Source organism: Mustelus asterias, chromosome 11, assembly GCF_964213995.1.
Source record: "Mustelus asterias chromosome 11, sMusAst1.hap1.1, whole genome shotgun sequence".
NCBI lineage: Eukaryota > Metazoa > Chordata > Chondrichthyes > Carcharhiniformes > Triakidae > Mustelus > Mustelus asterias.
This window is the reverse complement of record NC_135811.1, coordinates 5,550,173-5,567,501: the sequence shown is the minus strand read 5'-3', so window position 1 is coordinate 5,567,501 and position 17,329 is coordinate 5,550,173. Positions and strand designations below refer to the sequence as shown.

The following is a 17,329-nucleotide window of genomic DNA, read 5'->3' as shown; positions in this document are numbered from 1 at the left end:
TAGTGTGACATGAACCCAAGATCCCGGTTGAGGCCATCCTCAAGTGTGCGGAATTTGGCTATCAGTTTCTGCTCAGCGATTCTGCGTTGTCGTGTGCCGTGAAGGCCTTCATTAAGGAAAGCCAGCACAGGTTTGTTAAAGGAAAATCAGGTTGAACTGACTTACGGAGTTTATTGAGGAGGTAACAGAAGATTGATGTGGGTAATGCTGTTGATGTGCTGTGCATGGATTTTCAGAAGGCATTTGATACCAGTGCCACACAACAGACTTGAGAGAAAAGTTATACTTCATGGAATAAAAGGAAGAGTAGCAATGTGGATACAAAATTAGCTGAATGATGGGAACAGAGCATATTTGTCAATGGATGTTTTTTGGCCTGAGGAAAGTTCTGTGGAATTCCCTCGGGGTCAGTGTTGGGTCCCTTACTTTTCCTGATATACATTAATGACCTGGACCTTGGCGTACAGGGCACAATTTCAAAATCTGAAGTTGATAAACAACTTGGAAGCATTGTGAACTGTGAGGAGGACAATATGGAACAGATATAGACAGGTTGGTGGAATGGGCGGACAGGTAGCAGATGAAGTTCAATGCAGAGAAATGTGAAGTGATTCATTTTGGTCAGAAGAACATGGAGAGACAATATAAGATAAAGGAAGGGAATGCAGAAGCAGAGGGACCTGGGTTTATATGTGCATTAGTTGCAAAGGTGGCAGGACAGGTTTAGAGAGCAGTTAACAAAGCATACAGTAGATTAGTCTTTACTAATAGGGGCATTGAGGTTATGCTGAACTTGTGTAAGACACTAGTCCAGCCTCAGCTGGAGCATTGCCTTCGGTTCTGGGTGCTGGGGTTTTAGGGAAAATGTGAACGCATTGGAAAGAGTGAAGGAAAGATTCAGAGGAATGATTCCAGGGATGAGGAGCTTCAGTTATGAGGATAGATTGGAGCGGATCGGACTGTTCTCCTTGGAGAAAGGAAAGCTAAGAGGACATTTGAGAGAGATGTTTAAAATCATGAGGGGACTCAACAGGGTAGATAGAGAGAAACAGATCACCATGGTGAAAGGATCAAGAACGAGAGGGCACATATTTAAATTATAGAACATAGAACATAGAACAGTACAGCACAGAACAGGCCCTTCGGCCCACGATGTTGTGCCGACCTACATCTGAAACCAAGATCAAGCTATCCCACTCCCTACCATCCTGGTGTGCTCCATGTGCCTATCCAATAACCGCTTAAATGTTCCTAAAGTGTCTGACTCCACTATCACTGCAGGCAGTCCATTCCACACCCCAACCACTCTCTGCGTGAAGAACCTACCTCTGATATCCTTCCTATATCTCCCACCATGAACCCTATAGTTATGCCCCCTCGTAATAGCTCCATCCACCCGAGGAAATAGTCTTTGAACGTTCACTCGATCTATCCCCTTCATCATTTTATAAACCTCTATTAAGTCTCCCCTCAGCCTCCTCCACTCCAGAGAGAACAGCCCCAGCTCCCTCAACCTTTCCTCATAAGACCGACACTCCAAACCAGGCAGCATCCTGGTAAATCTCCTCTGCACTCTTTCCAGCGCTTCCACATCCTTCTTATAGTGAGGTGACCAGAACTGCACGCAATATTCCAAATGCGGTCTCACCAAGGTCCTGTACAGTTGCAGCATAACCCCACGGCTCTTAAACTCCAACCCCCTGTTAATAAAAGCTAACACACTATATGCCTTCTTCACAGCTCTATCCACTTGAGTGGCAACCTTTAGAGATCTGTGGATATGGACCCCAAGATCTCTCTGTTCCTCCACAGTCTTCAGAACCCTACCTTTGACCCTGTAATCCACATTTAAATTAGTCCTACCAAAATAAATCACCTCACATTTATCAGGGTTAAACTCCATTTGCCATTTTTCAGCCCAGCTTTGCATCCTATCTATGTCTCTTTGCAGCCTACAACAGCCCTCCACCTCATCCACTACTCCACCAATCTTGATGTCATCAGCAAATTTACTGATCCACCCTTCAGCCCCCTCCTCTAAGTCATTAATAAAAATCACAAAGAGCAGAGGACCAAGCACTGATCCCTGTGGCACTCCGCTAGCAACCTGCCTCCAGTCCGAAAATTTTCCATCCACCACCACCCTCTGTCTTCGATCAGACAGCCAGTTACCTATCCAATCGGCCAACTTTCCCTCTATCCCACACCTCCTTACTTTCATCATAAGCCGACCATGGGGGACCTTATCAAACGCCTTACTAAAATCCATGTATATGACATCAACCGCCCTACCTTCATCAACACACCTAGTTACCTCCTCAAAAAATTCTATCAAATTTGTGAGGCACGATTTGCCCTTCACAAATCCGTGCTGACTATCCCGGATTAATCCGCATCTTTCTAAATGGTCGTAAATCCCATCCCTAAGGACCTTTTCCATCAATTTACCAACCACCGAAGTCAGACGAACCGGTCTATAATTACCAGGGTCATTTCTATTCCCTTTCTTAAACAGAGGAACAACATTTGCCACACTCCAGTCCTCTGGCACCATCCCCGTGGACAGCGAGGACCCAAAGATCAAAGCCAAAGGCTCTGCAATCTCATCCCTCGCCTCCCAAAGAATCCTAGGATACATTTCATCAGGCCCAGGGGACTTATCGACCTTCAGTCGATAATTGGCAAAAGAAGCCATGGTGACATGAAGAAAAGCTTTCTCACACAGTGAGTGATTAGGATCTGGAATGCACTGTTTGAGTGTGGTGGAGATAGATTCAACTGAGTAATTCAAGAGGGAATTCGACTGTTATCTGGAAAGAAAGAATGTGCAGGGTTACAGGGAGAAGACAGGAGAATGGCACTCGGTGAATTGCTCTCTTGGAGATCCAATACAGACACGATGGGCTTAATGGCCTCCCTCTGTGCTGTAACAATTCTGTGACTGTGTGTTACTGTATGAATGTCTTACTCTGTGTGTGTTAGTGTGAGTTAGTGAGTGTGCATGTAATAGCATGTGTGTTAGTGAGTGTGAGTTTGTGCGAAAATGACTATGCTAATGTGTATTAGTGTGGGAGTGTGTGCGTGTTAGCATGGTTAGTGTATGTTAGTGTGCGTGTATGTAAGTGTATGTTAGAGTGTATGTTAGTGTACGTGTGTGTAAAAGAGAGTCACCGGAATTTTACCACCCCACCTGCTACAGGAATCGGAGCGGGCGAGGGGCAGACAATGGGAAGGCCCGTTGACCTCGGGTGGGATTTTATGGTTTCCGGACGAGCGAGGCCATAAAATCCCACCCAGTATGTGTGAATGAGTGTGAGAGTGAGTGAGAGAGTGAGTGTGTGAATGAGTGTGAGAGAGTGAGTGTGAGAGTGAGAGTGAGTGTGTGAATGAGTGTGAGAGTGAGTGTGAGAGTGAGTGAGAGAGTGAGTGTGTGAATGAGTGTGAGAGTGAGTGTGAGAGTGAGCGTGAGAGTGAGTGTGAGAGTGAGTGAGAGAGTGAGTGTGTGAATGAGTGTGAGAGTGAGTGTGAGAGTGAGCGTGAGAGTGAGTGTGAGTGTGTGAGAGAGTGTGAGAGTCAGTGTGAGTGTGAGAGTGAGTGTGAGAGTGAGTGAGTGTGTGAATGAGTGTGAGAGTGAGTGTGAGAGTGAGTGTGAGAGTGTGTGAGAGTGAGTGTGAGAGTCAGTGTGAGTGTGAGAGTGAGTGTGAGAGTGAGTGAGAGAGTGAGTGTGTGAATGAGTGTGAGAGTGAGTGTAAGAGTGAGTGCGTGAATGAGTGTGAGAGTGAGTGTGAGAGTGAGTGTGAGAGTGAGTGTGTGAATGAGTGTGAGAGTGAGTGTGAGAGTGAGTGTGAGAGTGTGTGAGAGTGAGTGTGAGAGTGAGTGTGAGAATGAATGTGAGAGTGAGTGTGAGAGTGAGTGAGAGAGTGAGTGTGAATGAGTGAGTGTGAGAGTGAGTGTGAGAGTGAGTGTGAGAGTGAGTGTGAGAGAGTGAGAGTGAGTGTGAGAGTGAGTGTGAGAGAGTGTGAAAGTGAGAGTGAGAGTGAGTGTGAGAGTGAGTGTGAGAGTGAGTGTGTGAATGAGTGTGAGTGTGAGAGTCGGTGAGAGGGTGAGTGTGAGAGAGTGTGAGAGTGAGTGTGAGAGTGAGTGTGATAGAGTGAGTGAGAGAGTGAGTGTGAGAGTGAGTGTGAGAGTGAGTGTGTGAGAGTGAGAGTGAGTGTGCGAGTGAGTGTGAGAGTGAGTGTGAGAGTGAGAGTGAGTGTGTGAATGAGTGTGAGTGTGAGAGTCGGTGAGAGAGTGAGAGTGAGTGTGAGAGTGTGAGAGTGAGTGTGTGAATGAGTGTGAGTGTGAGAGTGAGTGTGAGAGTGAGTGTGAGAATGAGTGTGAGAGTGAGTGTGAGAGTGAGTGCGTGAATGAGTGTGAGAGTGAGTGAGAGAGTGAGAGTGAGTGAGAGTGAGTGTGAGAGAGTGAGTGTGAGAGTGAGTTTGAGAGTGAGTGTGTGAATGAGTGTGAGAGTGAGTGTGAGAGTCGGTGAGAGAGTGTGTGAGAGTGAGTGTGAGAGAGTGTGAGAGTGAGTGTGTGAATGAGTGTGAGAGTGAGTGTGAGAGTGAGTGAGTGTGAGTGAGTGTGAGAATGAGTGTGAGAGTGAGTGTGAGAGTGAGTGAGTGCGTGAATGAGTGTGAGAGTGAGTGAGAGAGTGAGTGTGAGAGTGAGAGTGAGTGAGAGTGAGTGTGAGTGAGTGTGAGAGTGAGTGAGAGTGAGTGTAAGAGTGAGTGAGAGTGCGTGTGAGAGTGAGTGTGAGAGTGAGAGTAAGTGTGAGTGAATGAGAGAGTGAGTGTGAGAGTGAGTGTGAGAGTGAGTGTGTGAATGAGTGTGAGAGTGAGTGAGAGAGTGAGTGTGAATGAGTGAGTGTGAGAGTGAGTGAGAGAGTGAGTGTAAGAGTGAGTAAGAGAGAGTGAGAGAGTGAGTGTGAGAGTGAGTGAGAGAGTGAGTGAGAGTGAGTGTGCGAGTGAGTGTGAGAGTGAGTGAGAGAGTGAGTGTGAGAGTGAGAGTGAGTGTGAGAGCGAGTGTGAGAGTGAGTGAGAGTGAGTGAGTGTGAGAGTGAGAGTGAGTGTGAGAGTGAGTGAGAGTGTGAGAGTGAGTGTGAGAGTTGGTGAGAGAGTGAGTGAGAGAGTGAGTGTGAGAGTGTGTGAGAGTGAGTGAGAGACTGAGTGTGAGAGTGAGTGAGAGAGTGAGTGTTGAGAGTGAGTGTGAGAGAGTGAGTGTGGGAGTGAGTGAGAGAGTGAGTGTGAGAGTGAGTGTGAGAGTGAGTGAGAGAGTGAGTGTGAGAGTGAGTGTGAGAGTGAGTGTGAGAGTGAATGTGAGAGTGAGTGAGAGAGAGTGTGAGAGTGAGAGGGAGTGTGAGAGTGAGTGAGAGTGTGAGAGTGAGAGTGAGTGAGAGAGTGAGTGAGAGAGAGTGTGAGAGTGAGAGTGAGTGTGAGAGTGAGAGAGTGTGAGAGTGAGTAGAGAGTGAGTGAGTGAGAGAGACAGCGTGAGCGGCAGCATGAGTGGGAGAGAGAGAGTGAGAGAGTGTGTGAGAGAGAGGGTGTGTGAGCAGTTGAGTGTCTGTGCTAATGTCACATTCAGTGTCACAGTGCGAATGAGATCACATGACTAATTATGGTTACTCATTGTACCGTTACAAAGCAGAAATACAATGAGCCACATCTGGATTCCCAGATAGTCATATGTCGTGAGTGGACAGCACAGAACAGAACACCTGGGGCTGCAGCACAGAGAATTATTCAACTATTCATATCAGACATCTTCATTGGACTCAGTGGGATAGGGGGAGGGGGAGGGAAACAGTCCTCTTCAAACCAGTAAATGGTTGAAAACCTTTTTGCCCCTGTAATAAGCAACGTAGCCAGGAATGGTCTGATTTCTGAGAATATGATTTCTCTCGCTCCCTTCACCTACCATTAGCAGCCGCCCATCCTGAACCAGTCAGCTTCTATAGGAACTGGAGGAGGCCATTCAGCCCCTCGGGACTACCTGCCACTCAATTAAACCACAGTTAATCTGTGCCTCAACTTCATTTTTAAAAATGTATTCATTCTCCCAATGTGGACATTACTGGCTTCATCAGCATTTATTGCCCATCCCTAATTGCTGCCTTTGCTTCCTGCCCCCGATACACTCTACCTAATAAAACTCCATTGATTTCAGTCTTAAATGCTACAGTTGACCCCATCCACAGCTTTTTAGAGGCAGAGAGTGCACATTTCCCTCACAGCTCGGGTGAAAAAATACTTCCAGATTTTGCTCCCGAAAGGCCCAGTTCGAATTTTAAGATCAAGTCCCTCATTTTGCATTTCCCCGCAAGAGGAAATAGTTTCTCTCAATCTACCCTATCAAACCCTTTCATTGTAAAAATTCTCTACTTCCCTCTTTACCTTTACGACTCATTCTGAACCCACCACGTTTCTAGTCTAGTCACCCCTCCTTACATCTCCTTCTGTGCTGTGGCATCCATTTTAGTTTTCTTCAGTGTCTCGGGATGATTTTACTGTAGATGAAAAGTGATCATTTGTTTTGTTATTTTGTGGGGCATGGGCTTCACCAGCAGGGCCAGCATTTATTGCCCACCTTAAGAGGGAAGTTAACAGTCAACCACATTGCTGTGGGTCTGGAGTTACACGTAGGTCAGACCAGATAAGGATGGCAGATTTCCTTCCCTGAAGCACATTAGTGAACAAGAGGGGTTTTTACAACAATCGAGAATTAGGCTTTTAAATTTCACTATCTGCCATAGTGGGATTCGAACACAAGTCCCCTGAGCATTACCCTGGATCACTAGTCCAGAGACAATACCACTAGTCTCGTCCCTTATGTTTCACATGGAGTCTGACTAAGATTTCCACATCTTTAATTCAGCGTGAAAGGAGATGCTTCAAGACAGTCTTTACACCACCCATTCCACCTACCATTTTAAATAGGAGTGTTTACTACCATCCTGTCTTGTTTAGAACAACTCCAGCTGTTGATCATAGAGTCATAAAATGGGACTGGTGGAGGCTGTTTGGCCCATCGAGCCTATGATAGCCCTTTCAGTTAGCCCCACTGTGGTGATACTGTGCCTTTAAGAAATGTATTTTATCATGTGAGGGGTTTGTTACAACTCTTTCTGCTCTGTTTACATGGTGCCGATTTGCCTGCACCAGGCAGCTCACATGCTGAGAATGCAGGCCAATAATTGATCTTAGCTAATGGGATATTTGGTTTAATCTGAGTAAATGCATTCTTGTTTATTTTGATTTTTCCCCTGGGGTTTCAGAGCAGGGTTTTGATTAGGTTGATTGACAGAGACAGTCATGTGTTAATGGGCAGAGCTAAGCTTGCGGGGTAAAATCAAGGGCAATTTCTGCCTGGTCCTGAAAGAAGCAATGGGTGTCATTCTGTCTCCCTCTCTCTCTGGAGGCTGCTCTTTGGGCTGTCAGAAAACAGGTCTCTCTCTCTCTCTCTCCAGAGCTGTTCAAAAGCTCCAGGACTGTTAACAAGTACACACGTAAATCTGCATGTTGCTAACTGATTTTGAAAAGGAGTTTAAGTCTATAAGAGGAATATTGCTTGCATTGGAATTAATAGACATAGATTAGCAGTTAAGAACTGTACCTTGTCACATTTAAGTATTTCAATTGATAAATGTTAAACTAGTGTTGTTAAAATGAAGTTGGTTTTGATAAAAGTTTCCTAGTGTGTCAATAGAATCACACCTGGATTGAAACACCTTATCCTCACACTAATGCCAAAATAGAAAAAAACTGTTGGGGTCTAGTCAGGCTTCAGAACATACCTTGAGGTTTCTGCTCTGATCCCTAATGCCACACTCTGCTTTTTCCCCAGATCCCTGCTATTTTTTTCATCAGCTGAAAGCTGATATTGAATCTATCTTCACCATCCTATGAGACAATGCTTTCTAAATCCCAACTGCTCACTACGCAAAAAAAAATTGTTTCCTTATGTTGATTCTGGCTCTTTTGCCAATCATCTGAATTTTGCATCCTCTGATTATTGACTCTTTGGAAACAGTTTCTCTCTATCTACTCAATCTAAACTCTTTGCGATTTTAAACATTGCCGTCATATTTCCTCTTAGTCTCCTCTGCTCTAACCCAGCTTCTCCAGTTTCTCCATGTAACTGAAATCTCTGGAGCCACCCTAGTGGACCTCCTCTGTACCCTCTCCAAAACCAGGTACACGGTACCTACTCTTGCAACTCGGCCAACGTTGTCTACCTGATACGCTGCAGGAAAGGATGTCCCGAGGCATGGTATATTGGGGAAACCATGAAGACGCTACGACAACGGATGAATGAACACCGCTCGACAATCACCAGGCAAAACTGTTCTCTTCCCGTGGGGGAGCACTTCAGCAGTCACGGACATTCAGCCTTGGATCTTCATGTAAGCGTTCTCCAAGGCGGCCTTCACGACACACGACAGCGCAGAGTCGCTGAGCAGAAACTGATAGCCAAGTTCCGCACACATGAGGACGGCTTAAACTGGGATGTTGGAGTTATGTCACATTATCAGTAACCCCCACAGCTTGCCTCCTGGGCTTGTAGAATCTCACTAGCTGTTCTGTCTGGAGACAATACACATCTCTTTAACCTGTGTTGAATGCTCCCCCCACCCACATTATCTGTACCTTTAAGACCTGGCTGGCTGCTGAGATTTGCATTCTAATTAGTATTCTGTAACTTGATTTCTGTGTCTGTGCATTGTTGGAGAACAGATATCCACCCCATCTGACGAAGGAGCTGTGCTCCGAAAGCTTATGGTATTTGCTACCAAATAAACCTGTTGGACTTTAACCTGGTGTTGTGAGACTTCTTACCGTCCCTCTCCAAAAGCCAACTGAGAAGTCAAACGGTGAAAGAGAAATTTCAGCCCCTGTTTGGAGTGACCAGGAGAGTTGTCATGATTCATAGGAGGAGCATAATGAGAGGGAAAGAGAAAAAATCACTCACATCTTTCTCAACTGTGGAAGCTTCCGGAACAGACCAGTGGCTTCCAAAAGCGTAATATCGTTGTTAGTCAAACGCCTGGGGAGCAAGAGAGATTTGTAAATTTAAAATTAGTTACAAAGTATGAAGTTTACTCAGCTGCCTTGACTGTACACCCTGGGGGTGTAAACAATAGAACTGCTTGAATGTTCGTTCGTACATCCTAGCACAGTACTGAGGGAGTGCTGCCCTGTCAGTGGGTCAGCACTGAGGGAGTGCTGCACTGTCAGAGGATCAGAACTGAGGGAGAGCCACACTGTCAGAGGGTCAGTGCTGAGGGAGTGCCGCACTGTCAGAGGATCAACACTGAGGGAGTGCCACACTGTCAGAGGGACAGTGCTGAGGGAGTGCTGCACTGTCAGAGGGTCAGTACTGAGGGAGAGCCGCACCGTCAGAGGATCAATACTGAGGGAGTGCCGCACTGTCAGAGGGTCAGTACTGAGGGAGTGCCGCACTGTCAGAGGGTCAGTGCTGAGGGAGTGCTGCACTGTCAGAGGGTCAGTACTGAGGGAGAGCCGCACCGTCAGAGGGTCAGTACTGAGGGAGTGCTGCACTGTCAGAGGGTCATAGAACATAGAACATAGAAAGCCACAGCACAAACAGGCCCTTCGGCCCACAAGTTGCGCCGATCATATCCCTACCTCTAGGCCTATCTATAGCCCTCAATCCCATTAAATCCCATGTACTCATCCAGAAGTCTCTTAAAAGACCCCAACGAGTTTGCCTCCACCACCACCGACGTCAGCCGATTCCACTCACCCACCACCCTCTGAGTGAAAAACTTACCCCTGACATCTCCTCTGTACCTACCCCCCAGCACCTTAAACCTGTGTCCTCTCGTAGCAACCATTTCAGCCCTTGGAAATAGCCTCTGAGAGTCTACCCTATCCAGACCTCTCAACATCTTGTAAACCTCTATCAGGTCACCTCTCATCCTTTGTCTCTCCAGGGAGAAGAGACCAAGCTCCCTCAACCTATCCTCATAAGGCATGCCCCCCAATCCAGGCAACATCCTTGTAAATCTCCTCTGCACCCTTTCAATGGCTTCAACATCTTTCCTGTAATGAGGTGACCAGAACTGCGCGCAGTACTCCAAGTGGGGTCTAACCAGGGTCCTATAAAGCTGCAGCATTATCTCCCGACTCCTAAACTCAATCCCTCGATTAATGAAGGCTAGTACGCCGTACGCCTTCTTGACCGCACCCTCCACCTGCGAGGCCGATTTAAGAGTCCTATGGACCCGGACCCCAAGGTCCTTCTGATCCTCTACACTGCTAAGAATGGTACCCTTCATATTATATTGCTGCTTCATCCCATTGGATCTGCCAAAATGGATCACCACACACTTATCCGGGTTGAAGTCCATCTGCCACTTCTCCGCCCAGTCTTGCATTCTATCTATGTCTCGCTGCAACTTCTGACATCCCTCCAAACTATCCACAACACCACCTACCTTGGTGTCGTCAGCAAACTTACCAACCCATCCCTCCACTTCCTCATCCAGGTCATTTATGAAAATGACAAACAGCAAGGGTCCCAGAACAGATCCCTGGGGCACTCCACTGGTCACTGACCTCCATGCAGAGAAAGACCCCTCCACAGCCACTCTCTGCCTTCTGCAGGCAAGCCAGTTCTGGATCCACAAGGCAACAGCCCCTTGGATCCCATGCCCTCTCACTTTCTCAAGAAGTCTTGCATGGGGGACCTTATCGAACGCCTTGCTGAAGTCCATATAGACCACATCCACCGCTCTTCCTTCGTCAATGTGTTTGGTCACATTTTCAAAGAACTCAACCAGGCTCGTAAGGCACGACCTGCCCTTGACAAAGCCATGCTGACTACCTTTGATCATACTAAACTTCTCTAGATGATCATAAATCCTGTCTCTCAGGATCCTCTCCATCAACTTACCAACCACTGAGGTTAGACTCACCGGTCGGTAATTTCCCGGGCTGTCCCTGTTCCCTTTCTTGAATATAGGGACCACATCTGCAATCCTCCAATCCTCCGGAACCTCTCCCATCTCCATCGACGATGCAAAGATCATCGCCAAAGGCTCCGCAATCTCCTCCCTCGCCTCCCACAGTAACCTGGGGTACATCCCATCCGGTCCCAGCGACTTACCAACTTTGATGCCATTCAATAGTTCCAACACATCCTCTTTCTTTATGTCCACATGCTCGATCCTTTCTGTCCACCGCAAACCAGCAGTACAACCACCCAGATCCCTTTCCACCGTGAATACCGAGGTAAAGTATTCATTAAGCACCTCCGCCATTTCTAACGGTTCCGCACAAACTTTTCCCCCTTCACCTTTTAAGGGTCCTATGCCTTCACATCTCATCCTTTTACTCTTGACATATTTGTAGAAAGCCTTGGGATTCTCCTTAATCTTACCCGCCAAGGTCTTCTCATGACCCCTTCTCGCTCTCCTAATTTCCTTCTTAAGCTCCTTCCTACATCCCGTATACTCCTCTAAATCCTTAACACCTCCTAGCTCTCTGAACCTTCTGTACGCCTCTCTTTTCTTATTCACCAGGTTCATCACAACCTTCGTGCACCACGGTTCCCGTACCCTACCAACACCCCCCTGTCTCATCGGAACGTTGTCATGCAGAGCTCCAGACAAACATTCCTTGAAAATCCTCCACTTTCCTTCGGTACTTTTCCCCAAGAATGCCTCCTTCCAATTTACCCGTCTAATTTCCTCCCTGATGACACTGTATTTCCCTTTACTCCAGAGAAACACTTTCCTAGCCTGCCTGATCCTATCTCTTTCCAATGCTATCGTGAAGGAGATAGAATTATGATCGCTATCCCCAAGATGCTCACCCACCGAGAGATCCTCCACCTGTCCAGGTTCATTAGCCAGCACCAGATCAAGTACAGCCTCTCCTCTAGTAGGCTTATCCACATACTGTGTCAGGAAACTCTCCTGGACACACCTAACAAACTCCTCTCCATCCAAACCCCTAGCCCTAGGGATATTCCAATCTATGTTTGGGAAATTAAAATCTCCCATCACGACAACTCTGTTATTCCTACATCTCTCCAGGATCTGAGGGAGTGCCGCACTGTCAGAGGATCAGTACTGAGGGAGTGCCGCACTGTCAGAGGATCACTACTGAGGGAGTGCTGCACTGTCAGAGGGTCAGTACTGAGGGAGTGCCGCACTGTCAGAGGGTCAGTGCTGAGGGAGTGCCGCACTGTCAGAGGATCAGTACTGAGGGAGTGCCGCACTGTCAGAGGATCACTACTGAGGGAGTGCTGCACTGTCAGAGGGTCAATACTGAGGGAGTGCTGCACTGTCAGAGGATCACTACTGAGGGAGAGCCGCACCATCAGAGGATCAATACTGAGGGAGTGCTGCACTGTCAGAGGGTCAGTACTGAGGGAGTGCCGCACTGTCAGAGGATCAGTACTGAGGGAGAGCCGCACTGTCAGAGGGTCAGTACAGAGGGAGTGCTGCACTGTCAGAGGGTCAGTACTGAGGGAGAGCCGCACTGTCAGAGGGTCAGTACTGAGGGAGAGCCGCACTGTCAGAGGGTCAGTACTGAGGGAGAGCCGCACTGTCAGAGGGTCAGTACTGAGGGAGTGCTGCACTGTCAGAGGGTCAGTACTGAGGGAGAGCCGCACTGTCAGAGGGTCAGTACTGAGGGAGTGCTGCACTGTCAGAGGGTCAGTACTGAGGGAGCATTGCACTGTCAGAGGGTCAGTACTGAGGGAGTGCTGCACTGTCAGAGGGTCAGTACTGAGGGAGTGCTGCACTGTCAGAGGGTCAGTGAGGCAGTGCTGCACTGTCAGAGGTGCCTCCTTTCAGGTGAGATGCTAAGCTGAGGCTCTGTCCATCCTCTCAGGTGGGTGTAAAAGATCCCACGTCACTATTTTGAGGAGTAACCAATGAGTTCTACCTGGTGTGCTGGTCAATATTTATACCTCAACATCTGTTTTTATTTGATGCTTATCTGATCTTTGCCACATCGCTATTGATAGGAGCTTGCTGTGTGCATATTGTTTGCCACATTTTCTACATCACAACTGTGAGTTAATTCAGTAAACGTACACCAAGATTTGGAATATCCTGAGACAGTGGAAGACAAGATGAACTTGTATGTTCGGGTTAGAATCCGTGTCTATTTTCAGCTTCATGGGTGTTTGTTGGGGTCAGTGTTGGTCTCATGTTGGAGGTCCAAGGCCGCAGTGTCAGGGTCACAGTGTCAGTTGGGGTCACAGTGTCAGTCGGGGTCACAGTGTTGGGGTCAGTAATCAATGCTGACTTACAGCTCCACAGTTGACTGAGGAATAAACTCTGGGACCTTGGTCAGTTTCTGGTTCGAACAATCCACCACGTTGGACTCACAGCGACATTTGAGTGGGCAGACTGTGTCTCCATTGCACTCACTCCCCAGACGGTGATCTTCAGTACCTGTTGAAGACAGTGAAGAAACACAATGTACACGCGGCGGAAAATAACACTTCTTGTTTTAGTTAAACCTTTGTTGTATTTACCCCCTCCACTGCCTCCTCCCCTGGATGTGGAGATGCCGGCGTTGGACTGGGGTGGGCACAGTAAGAAGTCTCACAGCACCAGGTTAAAGTCCAACAGGTTTGTTTGGAATCATGAGCTTTCGGAGCGCTGCTCCTTCATCAGGTGACCTCACTGGAGCAGCACTCCGAAAGCTTGTGATTCCAAATAAACCTGTTGGACTTTAACCTGGTGTCATGAGACTTCTTACTGTCCTCTCCTGGGGGCAGTTACAGCATTGAAGTTTGGTTACCTTGGTGCAAGGGTCTCTTTGTACACAAATAGCTTTCAACATTAGACAGTGGGCCCGATTTTATCATTAAATCGCGCCCGTTTTTGGGCGCGAAAACATGGTAAAGTCAAGCGTGAGGCCATTAATGTGATCCGCGCCCGCGTCCACGCAGATGGCCACTTTACCGAGACCCGGGAAGGGCCGCGATCCGATTTGCACCCGTGATTTAAATGCATTTGCATGTATTTAAATTGAATTAATGAACTGCCCGCCCAACTCTATCAGCATTTCCCGCTTTACCACCGCGTTCGCTGATCCGGAATCATGCCGAAATGGACCTGCTGAATAAAAGTCTGGTTTGGGTGCTCCAGCTGCGGAAGAGGCGAGTTCAGTGCTTCCAACGGCTCTCTGACTCAGATCGGTGGTGGGGGGGAGGGGGGAGGCCCGATCGTTGTCTGGTTGGGGGCAGGGGGGAGAGGAATGAGGCCAGATCATTCCCTGGGGCTGGAGGGAGGGGAGGACGGGAGTGAGGCCAGATCATTCTCTGGGGGGGGGGCAGGGGGAGTGAAGCCAGATCATTCTCTGTGGAGGGGGGGCGGGGGGAGGAGTGAGGCCAGATCATTCTCGGGGTGGGGGGGGGGGGGGGGGGGGAGGAGAGAGGCGGGTAAGATGTATCTCTGGTGCGGGGGGGGGGGAGGCCCGATCGCTCTCTGGTGGGTGGAGGGGGGGTGGGTGTTGGGGGGGAGGTCGGCTGGATCTCTGGTGGAGGGGAGGGAGGCGGGCCAGATCATTCTCTGGTGGGGGTGGGGGAAGGAGGGAGGCAGGTAAGATGTATCTCTGGTTGGGGGCGGGGGGGAGGGCCGATCGCTCACTGGTGAGAAGGGGGGAAGGTCAGATGGATCTCTAGTGGGGGGAGGGAGGTGGGCCAGATCAATCTCTGGTGGGCCGGAGGGGGAGGGGAGGGAGGCGGGTGAGATCATTCTCTGGTGGGGCAGGTGGGGGCAGGGGGGAAGGAGCCCAGATCATTCTCTGGAAGGTGAGGGTGTGAGGCCAGATCATTCTCTGGTGGGGGAGGGGGAAGCCAGATGGATCTCTAGTGGGGGGGGGGGGAACGGGAGGGGGCAGGGGGGTCCGCTGCCACTCTGCGGGCAATGGGTGGGGGGGAAGAGGGCAGGGGGTCGCAATCGGTCTGGGTAGCGGGTGGATATGGGGGACAGTGATGTCTGTGGGGGCCATCACTCCCGCTTTTCGCTCCCAGGCCGCTTTATCCATTTTCTGTGGCCCGGGAGCGATCTCACACGGGCGCGCTTTTTCAAATTTTTTTCTAACTGCGCATGCGCAGTTCAGAGCTCTGATCATTTCGGGCGCGCTAAGCCCCGCCCACAGCGCGATTCAGACCTGCGATTTTTTTTTTCAGGCTAAATGCATATGGGGGCGCCTGAAGGCAGATTTCCAAGTTGGATCTGAATTGCGCCCAGTATCATCCAATGTGAGCCAAGCTTTGCTATAACCATAACCAGCAGAGCAACGACTGACTGCATTTCCATTTCCTTGCACACGATCCTGAGGTCAATTGTAGCACCTCTGACACATCTGATAGTTTCCAGCTCAGCGCAGATTTGGACTATCAGCTATGCGGCTCCCAGTTAACAGAATGGAACATAAAATGGACCATTTAAGACCCACAATTCTGAACATGATTGCCCAGTGAGCACTTGCAGTTGAACTAAACTGGTTAGTAGCATGATATAGTGGAATATTTCTGAATTGGAGGGGAGGATAAAGAGAGGGGAGGAGAGGAAAATAAGAGAAGAAAGTAGAAACAAGGAGAGGAGAGGAGGACAGAAGAAAATTGGTAACACAAGCAGAAGTAAAACAAGCTTAGTGAATATTTGGTTAAGAACAGGGACAAGAGCTACCCAAGTTGCTGAGCTGTTGAAAATTTCAAGTCTGGAACATCAAGTAGACAGAATTTTGTGAATGTTGCCTTTGGAGAGGTAAAAGGAAAGCTTGCTAAACTATTCCCAGAAGGTCCGAACTCTAAAGAAATCATCTCATCTCAATAGTCTGCAGCCAATATCTCACACTCCTGAAATGATTCATTGCCTCTAATCTCAATGGAGGATTCAGTCAGCTGTTACACATTTATCCATCCATGAATCCTGAGCTCATCAAAGTCTGGTGTATACACACATTGATTAATTGACAGATTGCTGACAAGGAGAATTAATTGGAAGAGTATTGGAGGAGATCGGAATCAATACACAATCCAGGCTGTGAATGAATTGATTCTCTGCTGACTGTGTAGAAGGAGGACTACAGGGTTCGAGTAAGTACATGTCCATATCTCAAGGTTGTTCTTATTATTGAACTTCAATCTCAGTCAGGTCAGCAGACATGGCAAAGAAAAATGTATTAAAGAGAGCTCCCAGAGGGCAAGTTTCAGAGCTTGAAACTGAATCGAGGGAGCTTTACTCTATCTAACATTGTGCTGTATCTGCCCTGGGAGTGTTTGATGGGTGCAGTGTAGAGGAAGTTTTATTCTGTATCTAACCTTGTTGGATACAAGAGGATTGGGATACTAGAGGATTGAGAAATTTTTAAAGGTCAACAGGAAGCCATGAAAAAAGTTATAAAGAAAAATAAGATAGATTATGATAGCAAACTAGCTCAGAATATAAAAACAGATGGCAAAAGTTTCTACAAATATATAAAATGAAAAAGAGTGGCTAAGATAAACATTGGTCCTTTAGAGGGTGAAAAGGGGGATGTAATAACTGGAAATGAGGAAATGGCTGAGGCATTGAACAGGCATTTTGTGTCGGTCTTCACAGTGGAAAATACAAATAACATGCCAAAAATTGATGACAGGAAGGCTATGGCAGGTGAGGACCTAGAAACTATAATTATCACAAAAGAGGTGGTATTGGGCAAGCTAATGGGGCTAAAGGTAGACAAGTCTGCTGGCCCTGATGGAATGCATCCCAGGGTACTAAAAGAGATGGCGGGGAAATAGCAAATTCGCTTGTGGTAATTTACCAAAATTCGCTGGACTCTGGGGCGGTTCCCGCAGATTGGAAAACAGCAAATGTGACGCCACTGTTTAAAAAAGGAGATCGACAAAAGGCGGGTAACTATAGGCTGGTTAGCTTAACTTCTGTAGTAGGGAAAATGCTTGAATCTATCATCAAGGAAGAAAAAGCAAGACATCTGGATAGAAATTGTCCCATTGGGCAGATGCAGGATACGTTCATGGTCATGCAGGTCATGTTTAACTAATTTACTGGAATGCTTTGAGGACATTATGAGCATGGTGGACAATGGAAAGGGTTAGATGTGGTGTATCTGGATTTCCAGAAGTCATTCGACAAGGTGCCGCACCAAAGGCTGCTGCATAAGGTAAAGGTGCATGGCGTTATGGGTAATGTATTAGCATGGATAGAGGCTTGGTTAACTAACAGAAAGCAAAGAGTAGGAATAAATAGGTGTTTTTCTAGTTGGCAATCAGTGACTAGTGGTGTGCCTCAGGGATC

The 17,329-nt window shown here is 47.8% G+C and overlaps 1 protein-coding gene across 1 annotated transcript in view; it reads right to left on the bottom strand.

Annotated features, from left to right (window-relative positions):
• The window catches only part of slit1a (slit homolog 1a (Drosophila)), a 329,132-nt gene that overhangs the window by 79,667 nt on the left and 232,136 nt on the right, over nt 1-17,329 (bottom strand). The window contains exons 16-17 of the mRNA XM_078223079.1: nt 13,321-13,465; nt 9,004-9,078 (exon numbers count right to left, since the gene is read on the bottom strand). Coding sequence (XP_078079205.1) covers nt 9,004-9,078; nt 13,321-13,465 — 220 coding nt within the window. The remainder of the gene's footprint in view (nt 1-9,003; nt 9,079-13,320; nt 13,466-17,329) is intronic.